Below are 25,276 nucleotides of genomic sequence, written 5' to 3'. Positions count from 1 at the left end.
ACATTTTCTGGGTTTTGGCTCGCTTTTATGTGGCCTTCGGCTGAGACACTTATCTACTTGTCTATATTATACATGTTTATTATATTTTATATTTTTGGGAAAAAATGTCTTAAACGATGTGTTAACACAATATTAAAATAATCACAATATTAAAATAATCACAATTTTATTTAAGACTCATATAAAATAAGAATCCCATTTAAGAATTGTACATATAAATAATACTAATTAAAATATAAATACATTCTTATCGCGATTGCTTATATAATAAAATATATTACACATATAAAATTAATATAAATTGCACATATAAAATTATTACTTGTTTAACTATAGAATCTACATACTATAAATCATATTGCACCAAGTATAAGACTTATTATATGTATATAAAATCGGATATTTCCAAATAGAATTTAAATAATAAATTAACAAATATTGTATAATTGCCGTCACTCTCTACACTGCAAACGCTGTAAAGGTAGATTCATTAGGCATTCAAAATGCAATGATACCATTGCCAGGGCCTTAAAATCCGCCGGCATCCCATCAACCCTCGAACCTACTGCCCTTTACAATTCAGATGGTAAGCGGCCTGATGGTTCGACTATGATCCCTTGGAAGAGGGGGGAATTCCTAACTTGGGATTTCTCATGCATTGATCCTCTTGCCCCTTCCAATATAAATAGAGATGCCATACTAGATGCCGAGGCGAATAAATTAGCTAAATATTCACCATCTCTTCCCGCCAATTATACATTCCTACCATTAATCGCCACTACCTTAACGTCGTTCGGCTCTCATGCCCTAGACTTCTTTAAAGAGCTAGGAAAACGGATCTCTGCTAGGACCGAGAATCCCAACGAGGGATTCTACCTACGCCAACGATTAGCCATAAACATAGTAAAATACAATTATCTCAGCTTTATTTTTCAATATCCGAAATGCCGTAATTGAACATCCTATGCAGTGGCGTAGCTACGGGGGTGGTTTTCGGGTTTGGACCCCTCCCAGAGCAAAATTTTTTTTTTAGATTGTACGTTCAAAGACTTAAAAGTGACTTTATATCAAATAAATACCATTAATATTTATATTTTTTGGTTTTGATGTTTGTGAAAGGATATTATATTACTATTGAAATTATTCTGGGTAGTATTATTATAAAGTCATTGTGAATAACCTACTCAATTATAATAACATATTATTGATGCATTTAAAAAATATATTTATTATATATTATCGAAGATATGGTTATGTAAGATAACCCGGCCGTAGGCAAAAGGACCGAAGGCCCGTTAAAAAGTTGGGGCTTCGCCCCACTATATGTATGGACCCCCTCTAGAAAAATTTCTAGCTACGCCACTGATCCTATGCATAGTATAGACTTTGGCCATTTTGTTGCATATTATTATAATGTTAGCGCTAAATTTATATTAATGTATAATTAATCTATGTTATTTTATTTTATTAAATTATTTTACTAATAATGTAATAATATCTTATTATTATAATGAATATAATATTTATATTTTAAAGATTGTTTATTTATAATAAAATTCTCAAAAAAAAAAATAAAAATAAATAAATAGTTTGTAGTAGAACAATATTTTAAATTGATCTTTTTTAATTTATGAAGGGACTACCATTATAATTAAAAGGATTTAATTAATAATGAAGAAGAATGCCGCCAAAAGTGGCGATAAAATTTTTTTTTTTGGGGGGGGGGGCAGGTATAGATTTTTGATGGGGGTTAATATCCTTTCATGTATACGCTGAATATGCTGGCAAAATTTAAATTAATGTATATTGTTTGCATTGTTGGGCAGAAAATTACAAATAGCATTCCGTTACATAACATATATCTCATTATTAAGGTATCACGAAGAGGATCTGTAACCATCATATTTGTTTGTGTAACTTAAAGTATAACATTTGTTTTTCGTTATTTTTAAAACTTTAAGAATTTTGTACTATAGATTATGATAAACGGATAATTTAGAGTTTCGGTTAAAAATATTATCACTTTTTTTTTAAAATTATAACATTATATTAACTTACAAGATAGAAGCGACAAAGGTGATTTTTTATTTTATTTAAACAGTTTGTAATACAAAGATAAATCGAAAAAAAATACTATATACCAATCCATCATTTGAAATAAATACGCAGCACAAATATCCAATAATATAATTATTTATTCATTGCAATGCATATTAGCCCGATTTGAGTCGATTTAAAAAAAACGGCCCGGTTAAAATTTTAACCAAAATAATATTACGTAAGTCTCGAGATGTGGCAAATAGAGGTTCAAACCTTTCTGAAATCTCTAAGCAAAATCTCTAGGCTTATTAATATTATTTTGACTTGAATTCTAATCGGATCGTTTTGATAAAATGGACCCTAAATCAAGCTTTTTAACAACCCATACCACTTATTTTGATTGGCCAATTTTAAAGGTTAAACAGGAGACAAAAAGGATTCTATTTTAAAAAATTGGTCCTTTGTCCAATGAACGCTTTAATGGAAAATCTTTGATTTTTTTATTAAATTGGACAAACAATGAAATATTAACGAATAAATTTTCGTTTCTTTATTTTGTGATGCTTTTTATTTTATATTACACAAAATTGAATGAATAAAATTATTTATCATTTCATTTATTCTTACTTTTAAATATGTAATGAAGATACTTTTGTATCTGTTATATGTTCTAAATAAAGATAACATAACTTTAGTTTTTTTTGAAGAGACGATGGGGTAACTTAGCCGTTATATTTCATAAGGATAACCTTTAACCTTTATTAAACAAATATTCAACTCTGGTTTGTGAATATCATAGCATCGAATATTATTATAAAGTATTTTCATTTTATATAATTACTAATTAAATATTTTATTGTAATCCAATTAATAAAATTTAATTTACACTTATAACATCTATTATAAATTGATCGATGACCTTAAAATACATATAAAATAAATTCACTAACAAGCTTGATCTTAACCCTTTAAAATTAATTTCAAAAATATAATTCACAAAATATATCATATTTTTATTTGGATTTGGTAGTCTTCAATCCTATATTTTTATATAATTTTCGTATTTTGTATATGATTATCTAATGGCATTACCAACAATTTCAACGTACTGTCTATAAGAACATTGGGAATAATATTAGATATAATGCTCTCTAAAAAATAGGAGGAGGTAAAAATTAATTTGGAAAAGCAGATATATGTATTGATTAGTGCTGACATCAGGTCGTCAGGAACCATATGGGAGTTAGTGTCGCTAGTATGTGATGAATCAATTTTTACTGCATATAGATAAACAAGTTTATTTTAAATCAACAACAATATCTGAAGCTATTTCAATAAACACTTCTATAACTTCGATTTACAAAATCACTAAACTTACATAATATTATCTTGGCTAGAACCTTAATCAGCGGTTTTTAAAAATTGACCCAAATCGGGTTGTTTAACAATACTAGATGTAGAATGTTGTATTATTGATTTATTAAATTTATATGAATTTGAATAATAAATTGAATATAGATAATTAATAAATTAAAAACTATACAATTATAAATTATTTTATTACAAATCAAATATAACAATGTAATAGAATTTATATATCAAATCTATCATCATATAATATATAATCAATTCAAAATATGAAGTAAATAGTAATGTGTATTGTTGGCATGACGAATCAATTTAGAATATCGGCACTATTTTCATTAATAAATTAATTATAAAAATGTGTCAATAAAATAGAATTGCAATTGATATCTTTCTTTCTTTCTTTCTTTCTTTCTTTCTTTCTTTCTTTCTTTCTTTCTTTCTTTCTTTCTTTCTTTCTTTCTTTCTTTCTTTCTTTCTTTCTTTCTTTCTTTCTTTCTTTCTTTCTTTCTTTCTTTCTTTCTTTCTTTCTTTCTTTCTTTCTTTCTTTCTTTCTTTCTTTCTTTCTTTCTTTCTTTCTTTCTTTCTTTCTTTCTTTCTTTCTTTCTTTCTTTCTTTCTTTCTTTCTTTCTTTCTTTCTTTCTTTCTTTCTTTCTTTCTTTCTTTCTTTCTTTCTTTCTTTCTTTCTTTCTTTCTTTCTTTCTTTCTTTCTTTCTTTCTTTCTTTCTTTCTTTCTTTCTTTCTTTCTTTCTTTCTTTCTTTCTTTCTTTCTTTCTTTCTTTCTTTCTTTCTTTCTTTCTTTCTTTCTTTCTTTCTTTCTTTCTTCCTTCCTTCCTTCCTTCCTTTCTTTCTTTCTTGCGCCAATTAATAAACGAAATTATCATACTATCTTTGCAAAGCGTAAAGTTGCTTTTGCTTATTTTGAAGCCTCGGAGGAATTTTTCTATATAATTTAAAAAAAAATATATATCAGATAAATGCCTGGCTTAAGCCCAGAAATAAAAATCTTTAAGAAAGATAAACTTGAGAATAAAAAACTATGGAAAAAAGGTTCAGGAAAATTTTTGGGCAAGAATTTGTTTTGTCTCGTGGTTATTTCGTAAATTAAGATATGACAAATATTTTCAGACCTATTCGGCAATGCGCCGAGACCCCCCTAGTTTCCACTATACATATTGAAAGAGCATAAATCTATATTAAATGTTTATTCATACGTGCAAACATAGTGGACACACCCCTTTTCATCGAATTTCGATCTTGCGCACATATATCTTCGAAGCGGATCATATGCGTATTGACACTCTTAATTATTTTATTTTTATAAGAACCGTTACGAATATCAGTTCGGTTTCGGGTCGAATAAATATAACCGTTCATGATTCGTGTTCGGTTGGAAAAAGAATAATCGGGAAAAATCCATTTGAACTTTTTCGCATGGTTAAACATATTAAAAGAAGCACATTTTTTTAAAAAAATTTAACACTATCCTCCCCTAAAAAAGTATAATATTTTGCTGTATGCACAATTATTCTCTTTGGTCAAAATATATATTATCAACAAGGAGAAAGAATCAATTTTTAGGGTCAAGAAACACTTATAGGCCATAGCTTAGGTTGATTGGCCTTCGTCAAAGTAGCAACACAACAATATCTAATAAAATAAAATTACTGCTACCTATGCCATCAATTATCAGACAAAATAGATTCATACCTATTCACATAAATCTTTAAAGGTTTAGGGTTCGATTTCTAGATAATAACGGTTAATGTCGGTTAATTGTTCAGTTCAGGTTTAGTATGATTTCAAGAAATTTTAAAGTAATATACATAAATTCATTAGCGTTATGCTAAGAAGGGAAAGCCCTCTCCTCCAGCCCCTCAATACTGCTTACAGTGTTATAAGTGATTAACAAAAAAAATTTTTTAGCGATCAGTTCATAACTAAAATCACTATTAAAATACAATAAAAGCTATACGATTACTTTTACAATAGCATTGACAAAAACCATTGATGTAGAATTTTTCTCCGTCAACACAATTCGCTCTACAGTTAGCTAGACCTGGACAAACTAAAATAATTATATAAAAGTTATTATACTAAATAATTAAAGTGCCATAAATCATATGAACGCAAAGGAAGGGGGAGGGAGGTTAAATTTAGGGTTGGGGTTATAACTATAGCTAAATGACTAAATATCTGCAAACTCGGTCTCAATCTATGGGCACGTGTCTGAGAAAATTAGTTAGCATTAAAGCCTTGTAATTTATATATTGGTTTCTATCAAATTTGAGCGGCCATACATTTTAAGAAAAACTCCGAGACCAAAATGATAGTTTTTCGACTAAAAATCTCTATTTAGTCAATTTTTTTAACCGGCTAAAAATTGGCTTTAAACGGCTAAAAATATCGCCTAATATTAGATATTCAGGGTTAGGTCTATGACTACGATGCAACTCAATTACCAATAACATTCTGTGTTAATCATCATAAAAGGATCCTCTCTTATTATATATCTATTGACACCAGAATGTTCGTTTTCTACATATATAAATCACAAATGTATTTCATAAACTTCACGTTTTATTTCTTTTGTTCTCTAACATATTTTTTTTTTATTATACTCGTATACATTATACATTTAATAAACATATTTTTATCTTCAACCCCCCCCCCCCCCTCCCCTCTCACTTTCCCAAATCCTCTCATTATTCATCTAGCCAATAGAAAACATTGCTAAAACGGCGAGCTTCATGACCTCAAGGTATCATTAGACCTTTCAATATCTAGGATGCTCAAATTCAAAAAATATGCTAACCCAATATATTTTTAAGATTTTTCTGCTCGATGAATTCGTATTTTCCAAAATTATCCTATTATAAAATTTAAAAACCGATCAGTGTTTAACTTAGAGCCCTCTCCACTTTTAGGTTTAGATTCCCTCACGAGTAATCACGATATACTCCCCCCCCCCTTTTCAGAATCCTTGCTGAGTCCTAACTATAACTTTCCACGAATTAAAGCTCTCCAATTTCTCAAGCGTTCTCATTAGGTCTCAACCAAAAGATAAGACCATACCAGAACGTTCCAGTATGGAAATGGGCGTTTGCCATTATTGAAAAAAAAATATTAAGACTTTAAATTAATAATTTTAACAGGGTTGAGTGTCTATAATATATAAATACCAATGCGCCTATTTACTATCTTTTAAGGATGTGCGCTAGAAACACTAGAACGTTCTGGTATGGCCCTAACTGGCCTAAAGAAGCTCACGATAGATTTAATCTAAATTGAGATATCTGAAATGCCCCAACCTTGACAACCATTCTTAAAATAAAAATTTGTTGTGTTCCGACAAAATGAAGACATCTCAAGCCTAGTGCCATTCAATCAAATTCGAGTGCCATTCAACCGAATTCGAGTCACGTACATTGTGTTAGACTGGGTCAGATTCGGGATCTGAGGCGGATCTTTAAAAAGAATTTGGGATTAAATTGATCCTGCAAAAGATTTTTAAAAATTATTTCTCGTTTCAGGTATAACCTGAAAATACCACATTACCCCCAACTCAGGCTATAGATAGCTTTAACTGAATAAAAATAAATAAGTTTTATACCTTTGCAGTTACAACACTCTCCAGTAGGGAAATGGACAATGAACGTGAAAAGCAAAATCTCCAGAAAAATAATTCCAAATGTCATTTCGCAGGTAGGCCTTTATTGTTTTCTATTTGAAAAATTTTTTTTTTTTTTTCATTTTCTAAGTATTTATGGGATAATAATATAAAAAAATTAAAATTTATATTCATATTTTTTCCTTCTTTTCTTCTTCTTAACAAATTTTTAAAATTTTTTAGACTTTTAACTTCTTTTACTTGTCTCGATCGATAGTCAGTTTTTGTTTTGGCTAGATTTTAGTGTGCTTTTGAGTGAGTAATCGGTCAGAAGAATCCCCGATGAAGATCCAGGCAAGATTACCACTGACAGACAAAAATAAACTGCCCAGAAACTTCGAACAAAAGCCCAAATTTTAATAATTTTCTTAAATGTTACAAAAATATTAATTTCTTACACACATAGGATAGGTGTCAATTTTCACTAAAAAAATTATTTAGCTAATGGCACAGCCACACTGCATCATCTCCGGACAAATCTTTATAACCGTGCACATGCGTGAAATAATGCTTAGCAGTTTGATATTTTATAATGTCAGTTGATTGGTCAATAGGCTGTACATAAATCAAGTAAAAAATTGCTGGTTCGAATCTCACTGACCATTATTGGGTATGTATACGGATATTTAAGGCATCATAGTGATGTAATGAATGAGCAAGAGGTTAGGCTAATGCATTTGAACTATCACGTGTCTATGTGTTAGGAGGAGCTAAACTCTGAGGCCTCTTTTTCTAGAGAAAATTAGTCAGGACCAGCAGTTAACTAATAGTCGGAGAAATGGCAGAAATTCAGCACTGATATATGGAGTTTGGTTAATATATATTATGATGATTTAAAAAAAAAGGGTTTCAAATTTAGTCGTAGTTTAGTAGAATGATACTACATTAAAATATGAACGTATAGAAAACTATTTGTAACAGAAGAAAGAAAGATTATCCTAAACTCAACATTTTAAATATTGGGGATGGGGGGGGGTGGTGTTACCCCGAGACACTGAATGCAAAATAAACTTTGCCCTAGGCTGTCGTTTTGATCCTCCAGGTAGTGATCATTTTTTTTTCTCGAAACAAGTCCAACTATTTTATCGCCAAAATGATGAAACGGCTAAAGAACAAAATAAATCTTTTCTAACCTTTTAATATAAGTAAAAGGTAGTATTAACAATGTCTTGGAACTCATTTAATTAATTCTAGCAATAATAGTTTACTAAAAAAATGGGTATTTTTTTTATTAAATGTCGAGGGCAATTTTTCAATTATTACTGTTTCTCGAAATTTAAAGGAAAAATTCTCATTTCCTACATGTTCCCGCCATAGCGGAAGAGTACATTTAGTTTCCCGGGATGATGATATCTTAGTTCTAGTTAGTTTTCGGGATTCTAATAATGATTATCCTAATGGTAGAATTGGCATTTAGACTCAGTATTAAAATTAAAAATGAAAGTGTTTTATAGTTGAGTTTACTACAAATAATAATAAATATAATATATATATAATTTACCTTATAAATTTGTCGTCGAATTTCTTGAAAAAAACTGGATAAATATTAAATATTATGAATATTTATAAAATTAAATTTTAAAAAATACAAATTAATGATTTCTAGAATATAATACCAAAAATCGATTATTTTTTTTCTTCTAAGGTTTCACACAAAACTTGTTATAAATAAACCCGGGCTGGGTCTAAAAATGTTTTTTTAAATACTAGGGGCGAGCTTGGCCGGGTCGGACCGAGCCTAAAATTAAACTGATTAACTTCCGGTTATCCTTGGGTTCGGGTTATAACTGGAAACTCCGAGTTACGAATAATTATATTAATTTTAATAGGAATTTTTTATATTTTTTTTTAGAGAAAATTTGGTCATTATTGAATAATTTTAGGGCAGTACATTTTATAAATTTGAGAAATAGAAATTTTTTTAACTGAAGATTTATAATGTTCCGGAGAGGATATTGGGATTGACTCCAGGCTTGCGCGTATCACATAAATCATTAATAAAAGGTATAAAATATATCGTATTTTATTAGAAGGGATGTTAGAACATTAGGGTTCTGTTCTACGCCAGATTTACTGACAATAAATTCCCACGGCTGATCATCATTTCGAGATATGAAGTAGAATTCGATTGATTTAAAGATATCCAGATAAGATTAACCATCTAAAGTAATATGACAGCCTGTTTTGATCCTGATAGCGCTTGGTATTACACTATGAACTCAGCCCCAATAAAACATGACCGACCTAAATATCACGTGATCAAAAATATTTTGAATTATATATTATTTTTTAAAAAAAGAAGCATATTAAAGATTTAATAATTTTTTTAAAATTTGCCTAGGACCCCAATGTACGACATTCATTAAACAAATATAAAAAAATACCTGAAAAGAGCTGATTTTTTCAATGAAATATAATAATACCTAGACTGTCGATGCATTTGAAAGAGTCGTTGAATGCAAATCAGCTGGAGCCGCCATTTCGATAATCCATATGGTAATTATTTTCATGTTTAAAAACTAATAATAAATTGATAACTTGCTTCCTTATTATCTCGATGATCAGGCTATTCTAGTCATGCGTCTTCTATAATAATATGGGTAACCAATATAGTGTCCCCAGCTGTTTTTCATTGATGTACACTCTTAATGAATGCGTCATCAATCTAGGTATTATTGTATGTCATCGAATTTCCTTTACAAATGTCATAATAATTATCATGAAATTAAAAGGTAGGCCCTACTTCGTTAGAAAAATTAAACTTCAATAGGGTTTAAAATTTGGTTTTATGAACCCTCAACTATTCTAACTATCTCCTCAATAATTATCTACAAATTTTACCCTTCTACAGTGATTTCCCTAATTTTCTCTTCGTTAATTTAACTCGCATATTTAAATATTTGTATAAGATCGAAACATGATTCAAGGCCATTCTAATACGATTGATTTTAATTTATTTGGTAATAATTATTTGTAGATTTTATAATAAAATCCCCTTTTTAGGGCTCTAAAAAAATTGTATCGAAATTGTGGTATTTATTGTCAAGGACATTTATGTGTTCCCAACGATTCCGAGACAATTCGAAGCGTGTTTATTAGCCAACTCATATATGAGTCGAATTGTGATCCTTTTTTTTTCCTTTTCAAAGATTTTGATCCATGCAAACCTTTCGTGATTTAGATCCCTCTTGAAAATATAAAATCCTCAGCCATTTCAATCTTCGGTGAGTAAAAATAATCTACTATGATCGTATCATTCGTGAAGATCATTTTTTTTTGATTATGGGAATGAAATGATGAAATCATATGGGTGTAATTATATGATCGTTATTATATGAATAATTTTTTTTAAATTTAATAAATCTTCTTATTTTTTGTTTTCTTGAAAGCTAATTTGGAAAAATAATCTAATATATTATAAAGACAAATCTCCCGCGCATTTTTGAACCCACATTCTGTATAGATAAATAGAAACTTCCTAGAAGGCAAATTCCCTATGTATCGGATAGACTCTTGGTTTAGAACTTTACTTGCATGGACACCCTTACTCCTTCTAATCATGTAAAGCAAAAATAGAAATCTAGATACATCTGAGGGGGTTATAACGGCAAGTGCAAAAAATGGCAAATTAATGGATTCCAAATTATATAAAATATTTAGATATTTTTGTTTGATATTTATTCTGGATCAAACGATTAGAGTTCTAATCAAGGCTTTTTTTTACCAAAAAAAAACGTGAATTTATACAAAAAAAAAACGGGGGGTAAATTATCAAAAATTAGCTAAGGCGAATCTTCATGGCATCTATGAAGGGCTGCATCAATCCTATCATTAGGACTTTATTTTGTCCTTTTAGGATTTGTGCTGACCCAAGAATCCTCCTCTCTAATAAAGTATAAAAAGATATTCCCACTAACAAAGATCCTTTGGGTCATCATAAATTTCGATGAGTACCAAATTTGAAGATCAAAACGGGTTTATCAAAATATAAACCTTTAAGCATAAAATCTTCCGCAATAAATTCCCAGAAGGGAGGGGATGCCAGCGTTGTCGCCCCCCCCCACCTACCCCTATTAAGTCAAGATAATTATATAAACTACGTGACCTCGAGTCCCTAACTACGGTTTATGGAACTGATAACAACTTGAGTTTCTAATTAAAAATTTTCGTTATATTTAAATAAATAAAAATAAGTGGGCCATGCTGAGTTGGGTTTAAGGCAGGTCCTGTAGGTCTCTGATATATATTTTTTTGTGTAAAATATCAAAAATATATTATCAGCCCAAAAAGCATAAAAGGGAATGTTTTAGACGGATAGGATAAGAATAAAAATTTCTGGATATCCAAATAATCAAGATAGGTGTTGAAATAAAGTGAGGTCCCTTCCTTCAACTGGATCAAAAAATGAGGTATTAATATTTCGATCTAAAATTAATATTGCTAGAGCTCCAGCTAAAACAGGCAATCTTAATAAAAGTAAAAAGGCAGTAATAAGTGAGAACCATAAAAATAGAGATATTTTTTTCTATGGGCATTTTAATAGGGCGAAGAGTAATAATTGTAGTGATAAAATTTATTATACCTAGTGAGGATCCCGCAATATGGAGGCTTAAGTTTGCTAAGTCTGTATGTAGAAGGTGAGGGGTATATAATTAAGGAGGGTAAGAGCGAATATAGAGTTCAATCGGTAGCACAGCCTGACTCAGTTATACTACTTGTTACTAGAAGAATCATACTCAAAGATATATGATTTATTCTAGGGAATGCTATATCAGGAGATAGCTTAAAAACCGAATATAAAATATATGTTACTAATATGTATGGATAGATGTGATTCGTCGCATATTATATATGTTTAGGAGTAAGTTATACATATACAATATCCAATTTATAAAGTGTGACTATTCTCCTGATTCCAAATAAAGTGAACGAAGTGAACATATATTGAGTGGATGAAAAGAGAGAAAAGAATGGCACGGGGGGTGGGACCGACAATTCTGGAATCCCCTCACTTCAGGGAGTCTATTGTGGCTGATTTTACGTTCAAAGGTTAAAATTTTAATAAACCTGTTTTGGTCTTCCAAGTGATACGATTGATGCAGCCCTTTATCATCAAGTTGTTTTCTAAAGGGATATTTATGTGCACTTGTACTTGATGGCATCTATGAAGGGCTGCGCCAATCCTATCACTAGGACTTTTTGGTACTTTTTGAAGTTGTGTCTCATTAAGGATCCTTCGCTCTAATAAACCATTATCCTTTATTAGTCTTTATTATGTTAATAGGGGTGAGCGTTAACTTTTTGATTATAGGAGGGGTTAGTTAAAAATTCAAAGTTTTCTATATTGAAGAAGGGTGGGATATGGACACTGAATCAAAGCTCTTTCTTATGAATTAATTACGAGACTTATTTTTTTTTGTTAATAGGATTGGTAGTGAAAAGCTCTGAATCTAAGGAATTTTTATCAATAAATATATTTATTTATCTATTTAACATATCAGCTCTGGTACAATTTCTGATTTGTTCGTTGGCTGAGATAAATGGAACTCCTTTCGATTTGATAGATGGGGGAGTCTGAGTTGCTGTGTCAGGATTTAAGGCTGAGTTTTATTAGAATCATATGATTCTCACAAGTATTAAAAATAGGGGTTGTAATAGGGTACTAGTTATCTTTTTTCTTATTCCAGATTGTTTTTCGTTTTGTGATTTTATTTATTCGAGATTCGTATCCGCGAATTCGATATGATAAGTTAATAAAATTCTCGTGAGTATAGTTTATTGAAGACTATGGATATTAAAAGTTCGATATACCGGTGGTTACTATAATAAGTATTTTAATAGAAAACTTTAGTTATAAGTAAACTAGCATCATGGGAAAATATGCTAATCTCTGAAGGGAAAGGGATGCCAGTAAAAAATATTGACTATTTAGAAATTAGATCGCAATTCTTATATTCCTGACAGGGGATTCAGCAAGATAGAAACTTTTATTATTTTTCCATCATTCAAAAATCAATTAGACGTAATTAGCAAGAAATAGTTTGTAAATCGATAAAGATATATTCTTGAATGAATATCGTCAATTTTTCTATAAAATTTATAAAGAAGGTGCGAGGGGGGGTATGTATTATTTTTGAGGGGGTGGGGGCAGCTCTGAATTGATTGTTACCAGGAACTTGGTTGCATAGAGAATCAATAAATTTGTAAAATTTTTAAGCATAAACATAATGTTATCAGCTGTTATTTTTTTTTTGTTAATTACGTTAAATCAATTCAAAATCCACTAAAATATTAATTTCTCCTCATTATACTTTTGAAGATAATTTAAAATATTTTTAAAATATTTATTTTTTTAAAAAACAAATAAATAAAATTAAAAACACAATATAATATATAATATACGTTATATTATAAAATGTAATAAATTATTTGTTCAAAAATCTTCAAATGAATTTCCATATAATCTTTCTAAGGCGCGAAATCTCCTGGTTTTTAGATATTCCAGTTCATTAGTATCATCATTTTTCCTAAATATATATATAAAAAATATATATTAAATAATGAATACTAAATTAACGATATGATTTGTATTAGATAGATTAGGTGATATCATTTCACGAACACAAGATCACGCGACACCTGATCACGAGATACTTTGTCACGTGATACTTTGATCGAATCACTCAACCATTTTATCGCGTGACATTCGAATTGTGATACTTGAATTCAATTTTTTTTAAGTGGATGATGGGTAAAAATTTCAAAATAATTATGGATAGATGGCGACACAAAATAATACCTTTTTTGAGATATTCTAGATAACATTGAATAAGAGAAGTAAACAATTTAGTTTAGAATATCGAACCCAAATTTGCCGATTCAACGGTATATCTATACATGGGCCATTAAGCCCCACCCTTAACCTAAATAGATTTTTTTTAAATGGTCTTATTAATAAATATTGTTATATATATGTACGTTTTAAGGTAAGGTATATAATTTTTTTTAGATATGTATAATTTTAAATATTTATTAAAATATCTTATTATTTTTAATTTATAAAAATATTTGAATTTGAAAATTAATTTTTTTAAACAATTTAAAAATTTAAAGGAAATATTTATTTATCGATTTTAACCTATGCTTGATGAAATTTTTAAGTTTGATTTTTGTGGGCAAATATTCATGTATATCAAAGGTTATTATAACAGCTGTAAGCAAAAATACAATGATTGGCTATTTTCCATAGACTTTTTATTGTAATAGAAATTTAAATGATTATTAAGCATATTCATTTAAGGTTGCCAAAATTATATTCTAATTTTTGTTTTAAAAGGGTTTAAAACTTTTTTAAAGGGAAACTTGATGATAAAATTTAGTAAATATTTTATATTAAAAACAAGAGCTATTTTCGTGTTTTTAGGACAAAGTTTTAAAAGTTTTCACATATTAGATTTCTTGATGTTTTGGAATGTAGCATGATACATTAACTCCCCTTGCCACATACCTCTGACTCTGGATAAGATATTACTATGATAGATCAACTCCGCCTTTTGATAAATAGTGTTAAGATGGGAGTTGATTAATGTAAATTGATAGGGAGAGTTAAACTATCATGCAGTTTGATTTTTTATTACTGAAATTCTTGTAAATTTAATTTTTGGTATTAAATTTGATTTTCGAAATTAAATTTTGAAATCGAACTTTTATTTTATCAATCTAGTTTGTTAAAGGTTGGTATCCTAATTTTAAAATTTTAAAATTTTCAAGTAAATTCAATCTCGATGTTATCAATGATATTTATAATTACCTTAAAACCTATCCAACTTCCTATATCGACCATCATTGGTTAAAAAGAAACTTTCTAATCAAATGTGAACAAGTTTTTCTTAGAGAATAGTAAACTTTATCATCACCTACATAATGCTGAAGTTATCTCACTCTTTTAACAAACAACAAAAAACTTTTAGGCCTCAATAAACTCTGAGGTTTCTTAGAGCCCCCCCCCCCCCCCCCCCCTCAACCCTATTCCAACCTCATCACGAAAAATAACAAATTGAATGTAGTTAGATTACTCAATTGAAATATTTATCAGCCAATGAGACGAGAATTTTTCTCAAACATGGCATATATATACAGAATATATATACACATTTTTGGGAAATTTTAAAGCATATATCTATAGACAACAAGTTGAGGGGATGACCAATCAATCCCTGTCTCCACTTATCTTGTCTTCCTTGATATTATAACAAATGTTTCTTGAAATTGAAAATTAAATTAGGGGAAAGATAAACCATCGATCAAATGTCGCATGATAAAGTGTCACATGACGAAGTGACGTCAGATCAAATGTCGCATGACGTCACCTGATGAAGTAACGTCAGGCTATTAAATGTCAAAATTAAAAACTTTATACCTGCATATGAATAAATAACATGCTCTTTCCACTCTCTTTAGCGGCTTGAAGTCTTTCCAGCTTGGAACCTCTGAATCTCTTTCCACTCTCTTTAGCTGCTTGAAGTCTTTCCAGCTTGGAACCTCTGAATTTAAAATTTTTATATAAGTCCACAGAAAAAAAGAAGAGAATTTATTTATGATTACGGTAATTCTATCAAAGCAGGAATTGTTAAAAGATACATTTCAAATGCATCGATATATTTAAAATACAATTAAGATACTGTTTGCACGTGGTGCACATATAAAAAAAAATTTTTTCTTATATAAATCGATCCAATAAAATAACATTAGCACGAGTGGTTATGCCAAATTTAAATATACACATTTTTGGGAAATTTTAAATCATATATCTACAGATAACAAGTTGAGGGGATGACCAATCAATCAAGGTGTCCACTTGTCTCGTTTTCCTTGATATTATAACAAATGTTTCTTGAAATTTAAAACTAAATTAGGGGAAAGATAAACCATCGATCAAATGTCGCATGATAAAGTGTCACATGATAAAGTGTCACATGATGAAGTGACGTCAAATCAAATGTCGCATGACAAAGTGTCACCTGATGAAGTGACGTCAGGCTATTACATGTCAAAATTAAAAACTTCATACCTGCAAAAATAGCATCCTCTTTCCAATCTCTTTAGCGGCTTGAAGTCTCTCCAGCTCGGACCCACTGATTTAAAATTAACGATTTTAATTAAGTCCACAGAAAAAAAAGAAAAAAATTTATTTATGATTACGGTAATTATATCAAAGCAGAAATTGTTAAAAGATACATTTCAAAATGCAACGATATATTAAAAATACAATTAAGATACTGTTTTCACGTGTGGTTGAATAGAATTTATCTCTATTTTATTACTATACCGTTCCTATTAATCAATCCCTTAGATATTCTTCATTGAGAAATTATCGATAAAAAAATCTTATATATATCTTTTAACCGGTTGTGTGTATGTTAACGTCACTGTGCTATGTCTGGCAATGCGTAATTTTTTTCAACTTCAAATCATTGATTCAGCGAAGCCTCATTTGTTTTGAACTTAAAAAATTTTATTTAAACCGGAAATGTATTCCATCCTGTTAGGAATGCTTAACCCTAATAATTTCAGACAATTTTCGCCATAAATCTCTATACTCAATATAATTATTAGGTTTTTCCCATAGATTTTGGTTCAAGGATTAATATTAAAATTGGCTATAATTCCTAAGATAGTTATATGCTAAACACTGGTAAAAATTAGATTTTTTTTTCAAAAAAAACTACGCTCTACTAATGATTCAAAGTTGAAAAAATAAAAAATTCCGCGAAAAAAAACGCATTGGTCCTTAGCGCATATATACAAATTTGAGTGTCAAAACAAAAATATCTCTCAAAAACAATGTAACTACTCGATAAGTAATAATTATATATTTTATATTACAATATTTAAATTTTTATAAACTGTTTTTGTGCTTATTGTCGGGCTAAAAAAGTCGCTCATTTCAGATCTTTAATCTTCAGAATCGTATTTATATAATTTTTTTTGTATTATTATTAATATTATTTTATTTAGTGTTGTTAAAAGGCTCGATTTTTAAAAACGGCTAAAGATTTCACTCATAGAAGGAACAATGATCTAGATATACATTATCGAAATATCTAGGCTTAGGCGATAGTTTTTTTGGGTAAAAGATCGAGTTAGCCGTTTTAAAAAATCGGTTAACTCGAACCGTTTTAAAAACCCGGCTAACTCGAGCCGGTAAACAACATTATTATTAGGTCTTATACAATTTAATCTTGAAAAAAAAATTATAAAAATACTAATTTAAAATATAGAAATAGTTTTAACCTGAGCATTTACATTTCCTGCATTCTCCGGAACGGAAATATCCGATGCACAAAATGAGGAGAACTTCCAAAAAGATTATTCCGATCTTCATTTCACACGTGTTAACAGAATGATGTTTAAACTCTATTCTTTTATAGTGATACTACAAATAATAATAAATAATATATTTATAGAATTTACCTAAAAATTTTGTTCCTTAAACTAGATAAATATTAATATTTGCGATAATTTTAAAATGATTTCTAGAAATATAATATCCAAAAATCAAACATTTTGAAATTGTGTTTTTTTAAAAAATTTCTTACTAAGTTTGTTCATCCCAAAACTTGTATTTTTTTTTAAAGTTTTGTTCATGAATTTTGAAATTTGCATCATAATTTGATTTTTTTCTTTTTCTTTTTCTTTTCTAAGATTTTGATCTAAGTAAACTAAATCTCACATGATTTGAGATCCGTTTTGACATTATAAAAATCCTCAGCGATTCTAATCTTTTGTGATTTTAATCTTTGGCGATTTTAATCTTTGGCGATTTTAATCTTTGGCGATTTTAATCTTTGGCGATTTTAATCTTTGGCGATTTTAATCTTTGGCGATTTTAATCTTTGGCGATTTTAATCTTTGGCGATTTTAATCTTTGGCGATTTTAATCTTTGGCGATTTTAATCTTTGGCGATTTTAATCTTTGGCGATTTTAATCTTTGGCGATTTTAATCTTTGGCGATTTTAATCTTTGGCGATTTTAATCTTTGGCGATTTTAATCTTTGGCGATTTTAATCTTTGGCGATTTTAATCTTTGGCGATTTTAATCTTTGGCGATTTTAATCTTTGGCGATTTTAATCTTTGGCGATTTTAATCTTTGGACTGATTTTAATCTTTTGTGATTTTAATCTTTGGCGATTTATGTGCTATAAAATAATCTATCATTTTTATGATTATGGGAATAAAATGATGAAATCATATGGGTCTAATTATGATAATCGTTTTTATTTTAATGATTTTAAAAATTTTGTATTTAAATAAATTTTGATAAAATCGTCTTTTTTTAAAAAATATTTTCTTGAAAGCTAATTGGTAAAAATAATATATATTATAACTAAGTAACAATATTTGAATAGTTATAACAGTTATATTTATAATTCATTTGAAGTTTGAATCAAAATTTCATTAAGGATGTTCCACAGAAGTGACAATTGTCATAATCGTTATTTTCCGACCTTTTTTTGTATTCCTTTGCAGTTAAATAGATTTCATTGAAGATGTGCCATAGAAAGTAGCGATTCCCATAAGTGCTCTGTTCGAACTTTTTTTGGAAGATAATGGGTAAAAATATATATTGCAAACATGTAGGTGTTAAGATTTCAGTGAAGATGTACCATAGGAAAATGAAATGACAAATCATCATAATCCTTTACTTCAACTTCTTGTAGTAATATTGTAATACCAAATACACCTCAACCAGATTCATCAAAGTTAATAGAATGGGATCAAGGATAGGTATCTCGTTCCTTCGCTTTCCTCAACTTGAGCGATAATCACCAATAAAAATCCTTACTCAGGATGCTTAATTTCAACGCTTCCGGCTCCATTGGCTCGGTTCCTATCACAGTACCTTAAATAATTTAAAAGATGACGACTCATTTCGTTACGCAATCAGTTTCCGCCTGGGCATACCATTTTTAAACCAATACACATATCAAGCAGACAGTTTTGGCGCCACGAGCTCAATTGTACATCAAAAATAGACGACAAAAAATGCCACGTTTCTCGATAAGGCAAATCTCCCGCGCATTTTTGAACCCACATTCTGCATAGATAAAGAGGACCTCCCCGAAGGCGAAACTATAGTTCTCTTAGTATCGGACAAATTCTTGTTCTGGGGTTTTTGGGCACCTTCGCCCCTTTTAATCATATAAGGCAAAAATAGAAATTTTATATTTAGCATCAGAATTTAAAGATAGAAATACAAGGCACTGTCGGGTGTACCACCTGGGGGCTATAACTGCAAGTGAAAAATGGGCATATTAAAGGATTTTAAATTATAAATTGTTTAAATATGTTTATTCGATTTTAATTCTGAATCAAACGACTAAAGTTCACAATAATAAAATCAAAAAGTTAGAAAAAAAACGGAAATAATTATCAAAATTAGCTAGGCCCAATTATTCTGAATTCCATCTTTTGCCATTTATTATGCCTACAAATAATAAAAGTAAAACAATACAAGACATTATTAAATATAATATGTTTTTAACACAAAAAATTTATCCATTTATTATTATTTTAAATATTTTCGATTGCAAATATGAAAGAAATTTTGGTCTAAAAAATTACAAGTGATAAAAAAAGGTTAGCCTTAATTGATAATGGTCTTTAAAAACAACACAGGGCGGTATCTTAGCAACCTACATTGTCAAATTAAACTATATAACGTTGTGTTACCATTTTAGACAATTTATTTAATTTGGCTAATATGGATAAATTTGTTGGCCTAACCAAATCAATAATTCTTGAAGAGGATAATATAAACGACTAATCCAAATCATTAGCCTATATGGTGGTTAGAGCCCCCTTAGATGACATTATGGAAGCTAGATAAGTATTCGAGAAAATTATTGTTAAATGAATATCTTCCATTTTTAATGATATATAAACGACAAGACAGTTGACCAATATTGCTCATCTAAATTATTCAATCAAATGCTCTCAGCACCAGGAGTAATAGCCTTAAAATACATAGCTACGCAAATAATAGATGCTGGTTAATTTGAAGTCATAACCATGAAAATCACTATGTAAACTCTTACCAGAATTTATTATTTTATATAAATTGATAAAACAATAACACTAATAAAATATCTTTGCAAGAAATAATTATGCAAATATATTGATGTCTTGAGTTATTTGGATGTCATATTAAAAATGAAACATTCTGTAACTAGAAAATAAGGACCAGAGTGATGTGATGAAAGCAATTAAGATATATATTATTGTCGCATCACCTCTAGTTGGTATATTATATTTTAAAATAATAGTAGTTTGTAATAATGTCAAGAATATACTCGTTAACTCAAAACTGTTTTTCAAATAAGAAAAAATAGCTTTCCTAAAAACACGTAAAAAAAGAGAAGGAAGGATATCTAAGATTTCATCCATTGTGGGATGAATAATAAGATGTTTTATTTTATATAATATATATTCAATATATAGATGGCATTAATTAATAGAATGCAAATTGTTCCTTATATTTATTATCAAAAGCATTTATCAGTAAAAATTTTAAAATATTAACTGTAATATATACTATAACTGTCAAATACTTCTGTGAAAGTGGCATTTTACCTAATATTTTGTAACCAAATCTAAATAATAGAGGATTATCAACTATATGTCTACTTACTTTTTATCATATTTAAACTAAATTACATATCATCCATCAAATGATTCAATATAGTACTTTACATAAAAATATCTTTTAATAAAATATATAAAAAGCTATATAATATTTGAATTTTTAATTAAAAATATATATAGAAATAAAATCAATATTAAAATAATATAAAATAAAATAAAACAATATTATATAAAAACGGAGGTGGGACTACAAGTTCCCAAAAAACATGAGTAATTATATTTTAAAATAGTGATTTGAAGGTTTTGTTTTAAAATAAAAAAATATCTTATACTTATTTGGACCATGAGAATATCTATTAGTGTAATACCCGGCAGAAGGCCTGACAAAAACGGGCCGAAGGCCCATAAATTGTGGGATATGGGGAAGAAGCCACCTATAAAAATTAGTTGAGCCCCCTGATATTATAAAGGCTCTCGACGCCACTGAGGCATTGTAATTATATTTAAAAATGAATAATATAGTTGATTAGTGCTTTTGAACTCGGCTAATTACAATATTAAATTTGTTGATTTTCAATTAATAAATTATTATATTTATTTAATTAGGGTATAAATTAAGCTTCAACTGTTAATGCTAAATATTTAGACATTTAGAGTGATATGGATATTCCATTTTTAACACAGAATTTGATTGCAAGCTGACATATTGAAAATATATAATTTATATGTACATTAATCTAATCTGATAAATAAATGAGTACTCATTTAACAAAAAAATTAGATAGTCTAATTAATTTTTAAATAACAAAATCAAATCTATTATATACCAATACTTAATATAATTATAAATGAAATCGTTCTGGAGGGCTGTCAAAAAATTTCATAAAATTTATTTTCCTCTTTCTAGGGGGCCATAGAGCCCCTGCGTGCCACCCCCCCCCCCCCCCCCCCCACCTCCCGCTACAGCAATCTTCTCATACCGAGTCAATAACTAGAGTCATTTTGTTGGTGAATTCTTTAGACTCAAAATTTAGATCCAGTTTTTCTTAGAAAGTTTCTAGGAATATAATATCAGAATCTTAAATTTCGAAATTTTAATCTCTTCCTCTTTTTTTTTAAGGTTGGGATCCAAAACAAAGTTTGAAAAACGATTGTTTTGGAACACATTTCTATTTATTTTTCGAGAGAAATAAAGAATATTTCTTATATTTTAATTATAACTTTCTACAATATTAAATAATTTTATAAAAAATATAATTATTATTAGCTAGTATACGTAATAAAGGTGTTTCAGTTCAGACAGGAGGTTCGGGAAAAAGAAATAATTTATAAATTGCTAGCGATGTCGTTTCGAATAAATCCGGTCATTTTTTTCTAGCAAGATTTATAAAGTGGGTAAGGTATAATGTTCTTATAAAGCCCGGTTCGGAAAGATTATAAACCAAAATAACGTTATGTAAGCCTAAAGATTTTACTCAGAGCTGGCAGAAATGCTTGGAAATTTATCGATTAGACCCAGATCTGGCTTTCTAAACAACACTACTAGTTAAGATCCATTTCTAAATAAACTATCATAATTGTTTATCCGTTGTTATATTTTTTTTAATTACGATAAATCAATTCGAATCCTCCACAAAAAAAATTTATATTTTATAGAAAATATTTCTTATTTTCTAAATAATATTTCCCCTTCTCTAATATTTATTTTAAATCAATATCCATGTATATATATAATATAATATAATAATAAAAAATGTGATAAATTCTTTGTTCAAATATCTAAAATGAATTTCTATATAAATTTTGTAAGGCGTAAGCTCTTCTGGCTTTCAGATATTCGAGCTCGGTATTTGAATTATGAGGATATTTCTTAAATCTAAAAAAAAAATTAAATTATGATTAAATATTAAATTAACGATAGATTAGATGATGTCATTTCATAAACACACGATCGACACTTTTCACGAGATACTTTATCACGCGATACATTGGTCAAATCATTCGACCAATTTATCACGTGACATTTGAATCGTTCGAGATTATTGAATGCAATTTTAAAAAAAAATTTCTTTTCCTAAAATCAAAAAATTTTAAAATAATTTTGGGGTAGATGGTGACACAAAATTATATACGTTTTTTGAGATACGTTATTCGATAACAATGAATAAAGGAAAATGAGAATTAAATAAATTTAGTTTAGAATATCTAGCCAAATTTGCCGTTCCGTCGGTATATCTCTACATGGGTCATTAAGCCCCACCGACTTAACCTAAATACCATATAGTTTTATTACTAAATATTGTTATATATATATATATATTTTAAGATACACATAATTTTTAGATATGAATATATTTTTTTAATATTTCAATAACTAACTTATTTTAATTTCTTTATATATGAATTTCAAATTTAAAAAAAAAATTTAAAAAATTTAAGAAAATTATTTATCGATATTTTAACTATATACTTGAATGAAATTTTAAATTTAATTTTGTGGGGCGAATTACACATTTATATTAAAGTAATTTTTTGCATCATTTTTTACACACTTTTATTATAAATAGAAATTTAATGTAATTTTCACTAAAACATGTTTTGAACAATATTTTAATTTTTCTTAAAAACAAGGGGCTATTTTGTAGTGTTCATATTAGATTTAACGATGTTTTGGACATGGCTTGGCATCCATTTTTTTAATATTCTAATTATTTTTTCGGACTTTTGGGATTTTAAATTTCAGAATTATAATTGTAAAATGGTGTCTAATTATTCTAATTGTTAATGAATACCCTCGTGGGGTGCAATTATATTTTAATGTATTCTAATCTGTCAAACTCAAAAAAATATTAATCTTGCCACAAATAGTATCGACACAATCAAGGCCGTACCGAGAATTCTTGACGTCCCAGCTAAAATGAACTCTGAGATTTCTAAGAGCCTCCCTTCCCTCTTATTTTAACCTCAACCAAGGATAATAACAAATTAGATCATGGAACTCCGCTGGAAATATTTATCTGACAATAAGGCGAGATTATTGCTCAAAACATGGTATATACAAAAAAATAACATTTTCTTATATAAATCAAATCCAATAAAATAACATAGTATGAGTAGCTATGCCAAATTTAAATAATGGAAAATTTTAAGGCACCTATCTATAGGTAAGAAGTTGAGGGGGTGGCCAATCAACCCCTGCACCCACTTTTATTAAAATTAAATTAATGAAAAAGATGATCATCATGTCGCATGATAAAGTGTCATACGAAGAAGTGACGTCAGGCGATTACGTGTCAAAGTGACAATTCAAATTTTTTTTTTTTAAATATTCTTTTTCATACTTGCATAGAAATGGCCAACATCCTCTTTCCACTCTCTTTGGCGGCATGCAATCTTTCCAACCTGGACCTGGACAAGCTGAATTTAGATTAAAGATTTTATACAGGTTTACAGAAAAAAAAATGGTACAGTAATTCTATCAAAGCAGAATTGTTAAAAGATACTTTTCAATGTATCGATATATTTAAAATACGATTAAGATACTGTTTGCAAAAGTATGTGCTGCATAATGGTAATATTTTAAAATATTGTTATAACCAAAGGACCAGGGTAACATATGCATTTTTGCTTTTCTCTTTCGTTTCACGCTCCGGCATATGTTCCTTTCTCGATCGGTTACGAGTTACGGAATATTCCGAAAAATGCTATCTCTAATCATAAATATTATCGAATTTATCTCTATTTTACTGCTATGTAGTTTCTGAATCAATCCTTAAAATATAGATAATCTTTTTCAAGAAATTCTCTATAAAAAAAATATTATTTATACCTTTTCCCGGTTGTATGCATATCACAGACCAGCAGGCCTGGCCCTAAACCCGGTTTGGCCAGGCCCGGCCTAGCCTGGCCTGAATATTTTAAAAAAAATACCCAGGCCGGGCCGGGCCGGGCCGGGCCGGGCCGTATTTTGTAAAACCAAATATTTGAAATCGTCATTATTAGCTATAAAAATTTAAAAATAAAATATATTTTAAAAAATCCGGGTTCGAACTTAAAAAAAATGCCGGGCCGGGTTTTAAGATATAAAAACCGGGCCAGACCGGGTTTTAAGATATAAAACCGGGTCCGACCGGGTTTTAAGATATAAAAACCGGGCCAGACCGGGCCTTGCAAATACCTCTGCAGGTTTCTGATGCATGTTAATATAAATTTGATCGTCAAAATAAAAACACCTCTCAAAATTACTTGATCGTAATAATTATTTATTAATTTAATTTTATATTATTTTATAAACTTTTTTATATACTTAATTTTAAAATTGATTTACTATAAAAAGAAATGAAGGCCTAAAAAAGTCGCCCATTACAGAGCTTTTATTACTTACATCAGAATCCTATATAAATTGAAATATAGAAATAGTTTTCAACCTGAGCATTTACATTTCTGGCATTCTCCTGAGCGGAAATATCCGATGAACAAAATAAGAAAAACTTCCAGAAAGATTATTCCTATCTTCATTTCACCAGGAGTGGACAAAATGATGTTTAAACTATTT

At 29.0% G+C, this 25,276-nt stretch overlaps 1 protein-coding gene and 1 long non-coding RNA gene across 2 annotated transcripts; both read right to left on the bottom strand.

The window, feature by feature from the left end:
* Positions 1 to 3,701: 3,701 nt before the first annotated feature.
* Positions 3,702 to 8,596, bottom strand: LOC135929002 (uncharacterized). Its single transcript, XM_065465488.1, has 6 exons — positions 8,577 to 8,596; positions 7,019 to 7,128; positions 5,387 to 5,473; positions 4,620 to 4,707; positions 4,292 to 4,348; positions 3,702 to 3,734 (listed from the first exon to the last, which is right to left on the bottom strand). Exons 2-6 carry the CDS (start codon positions 7,101 to 7,103, stop codon positions 3,716 to 3,718), a joined length of 336 nt encoding a protein of 111 aa, XP_065321560.1. The 5' UTR covers positions 7,104 to 7,128; positions 8,577 to 8,596; the 3' UTR covers positions 3,702 to 3,715.
* A 4,916-nt stretch (positions 8,597 to 13,512) lies between these two features.
* On the bottom strand, positions 13,513 to 17,632 carry LOC135928943 (uncharacterized). The gene is made up of 4 exons (XR_010572419.1): positions 17,549 to 17,632; positions 17,369 to 17,510; positions 15,495 to 15,618; positions 13,513 to 13,602 (listed from the first exon to the last, which is right to left on the bottom strand). It is a non-coding gene; the product is annotated as an uncharacterized LOC135928943 (long non-coding RNA).
* Between the last annotated feature and the right edge of the window lie 7,644 nt (positions 17,633 to 25,276).

Source organism: Gordionus sp. m RMFG-2023, chromosome 4 (genome assembly GCF_954871325.1).
Source record: "Gordionus sp. m RMFG-2023 chromosome 4, tfGorSpeb1-WG-v2, whole genome shotgun sequence".
Lineage (NCBI taxonomy): Eukaryota > Metazoa > Nematomorpha > Gordioida > Chordodea > Parachordodidae > Gordionus > Gordionus sp. m RMFG-2023.
The sequence above is the reverse complement of the archived record's forward strand: the minus strand, read 5'-3'. Positions and strand labels throughout refer to the sequence as shown.

Coding starts and splice junctions, on each gene's coding strand:
- LOC135929002 (XM_065465488.1), bottom strand. CDS start 7,103: ATGACATTTGGAATTATTTTTCTGGAGATTTTGCTTTTCACGTTCATT. Junction 5,474..7,018: donor AGAGTGTTGTAACTGCAAAG/GTATAAAACTTA, acceptor TAATTATTTTAG/TTTGTCCAGGTCTAGCTAAC. Junction 4,349..4,619: donor TGTGTCCACTATGTTTGCAC/GTATGAATAAAC, acceptor TAAATTATATAG/AAAAATTCCTCCGAGGCTTC.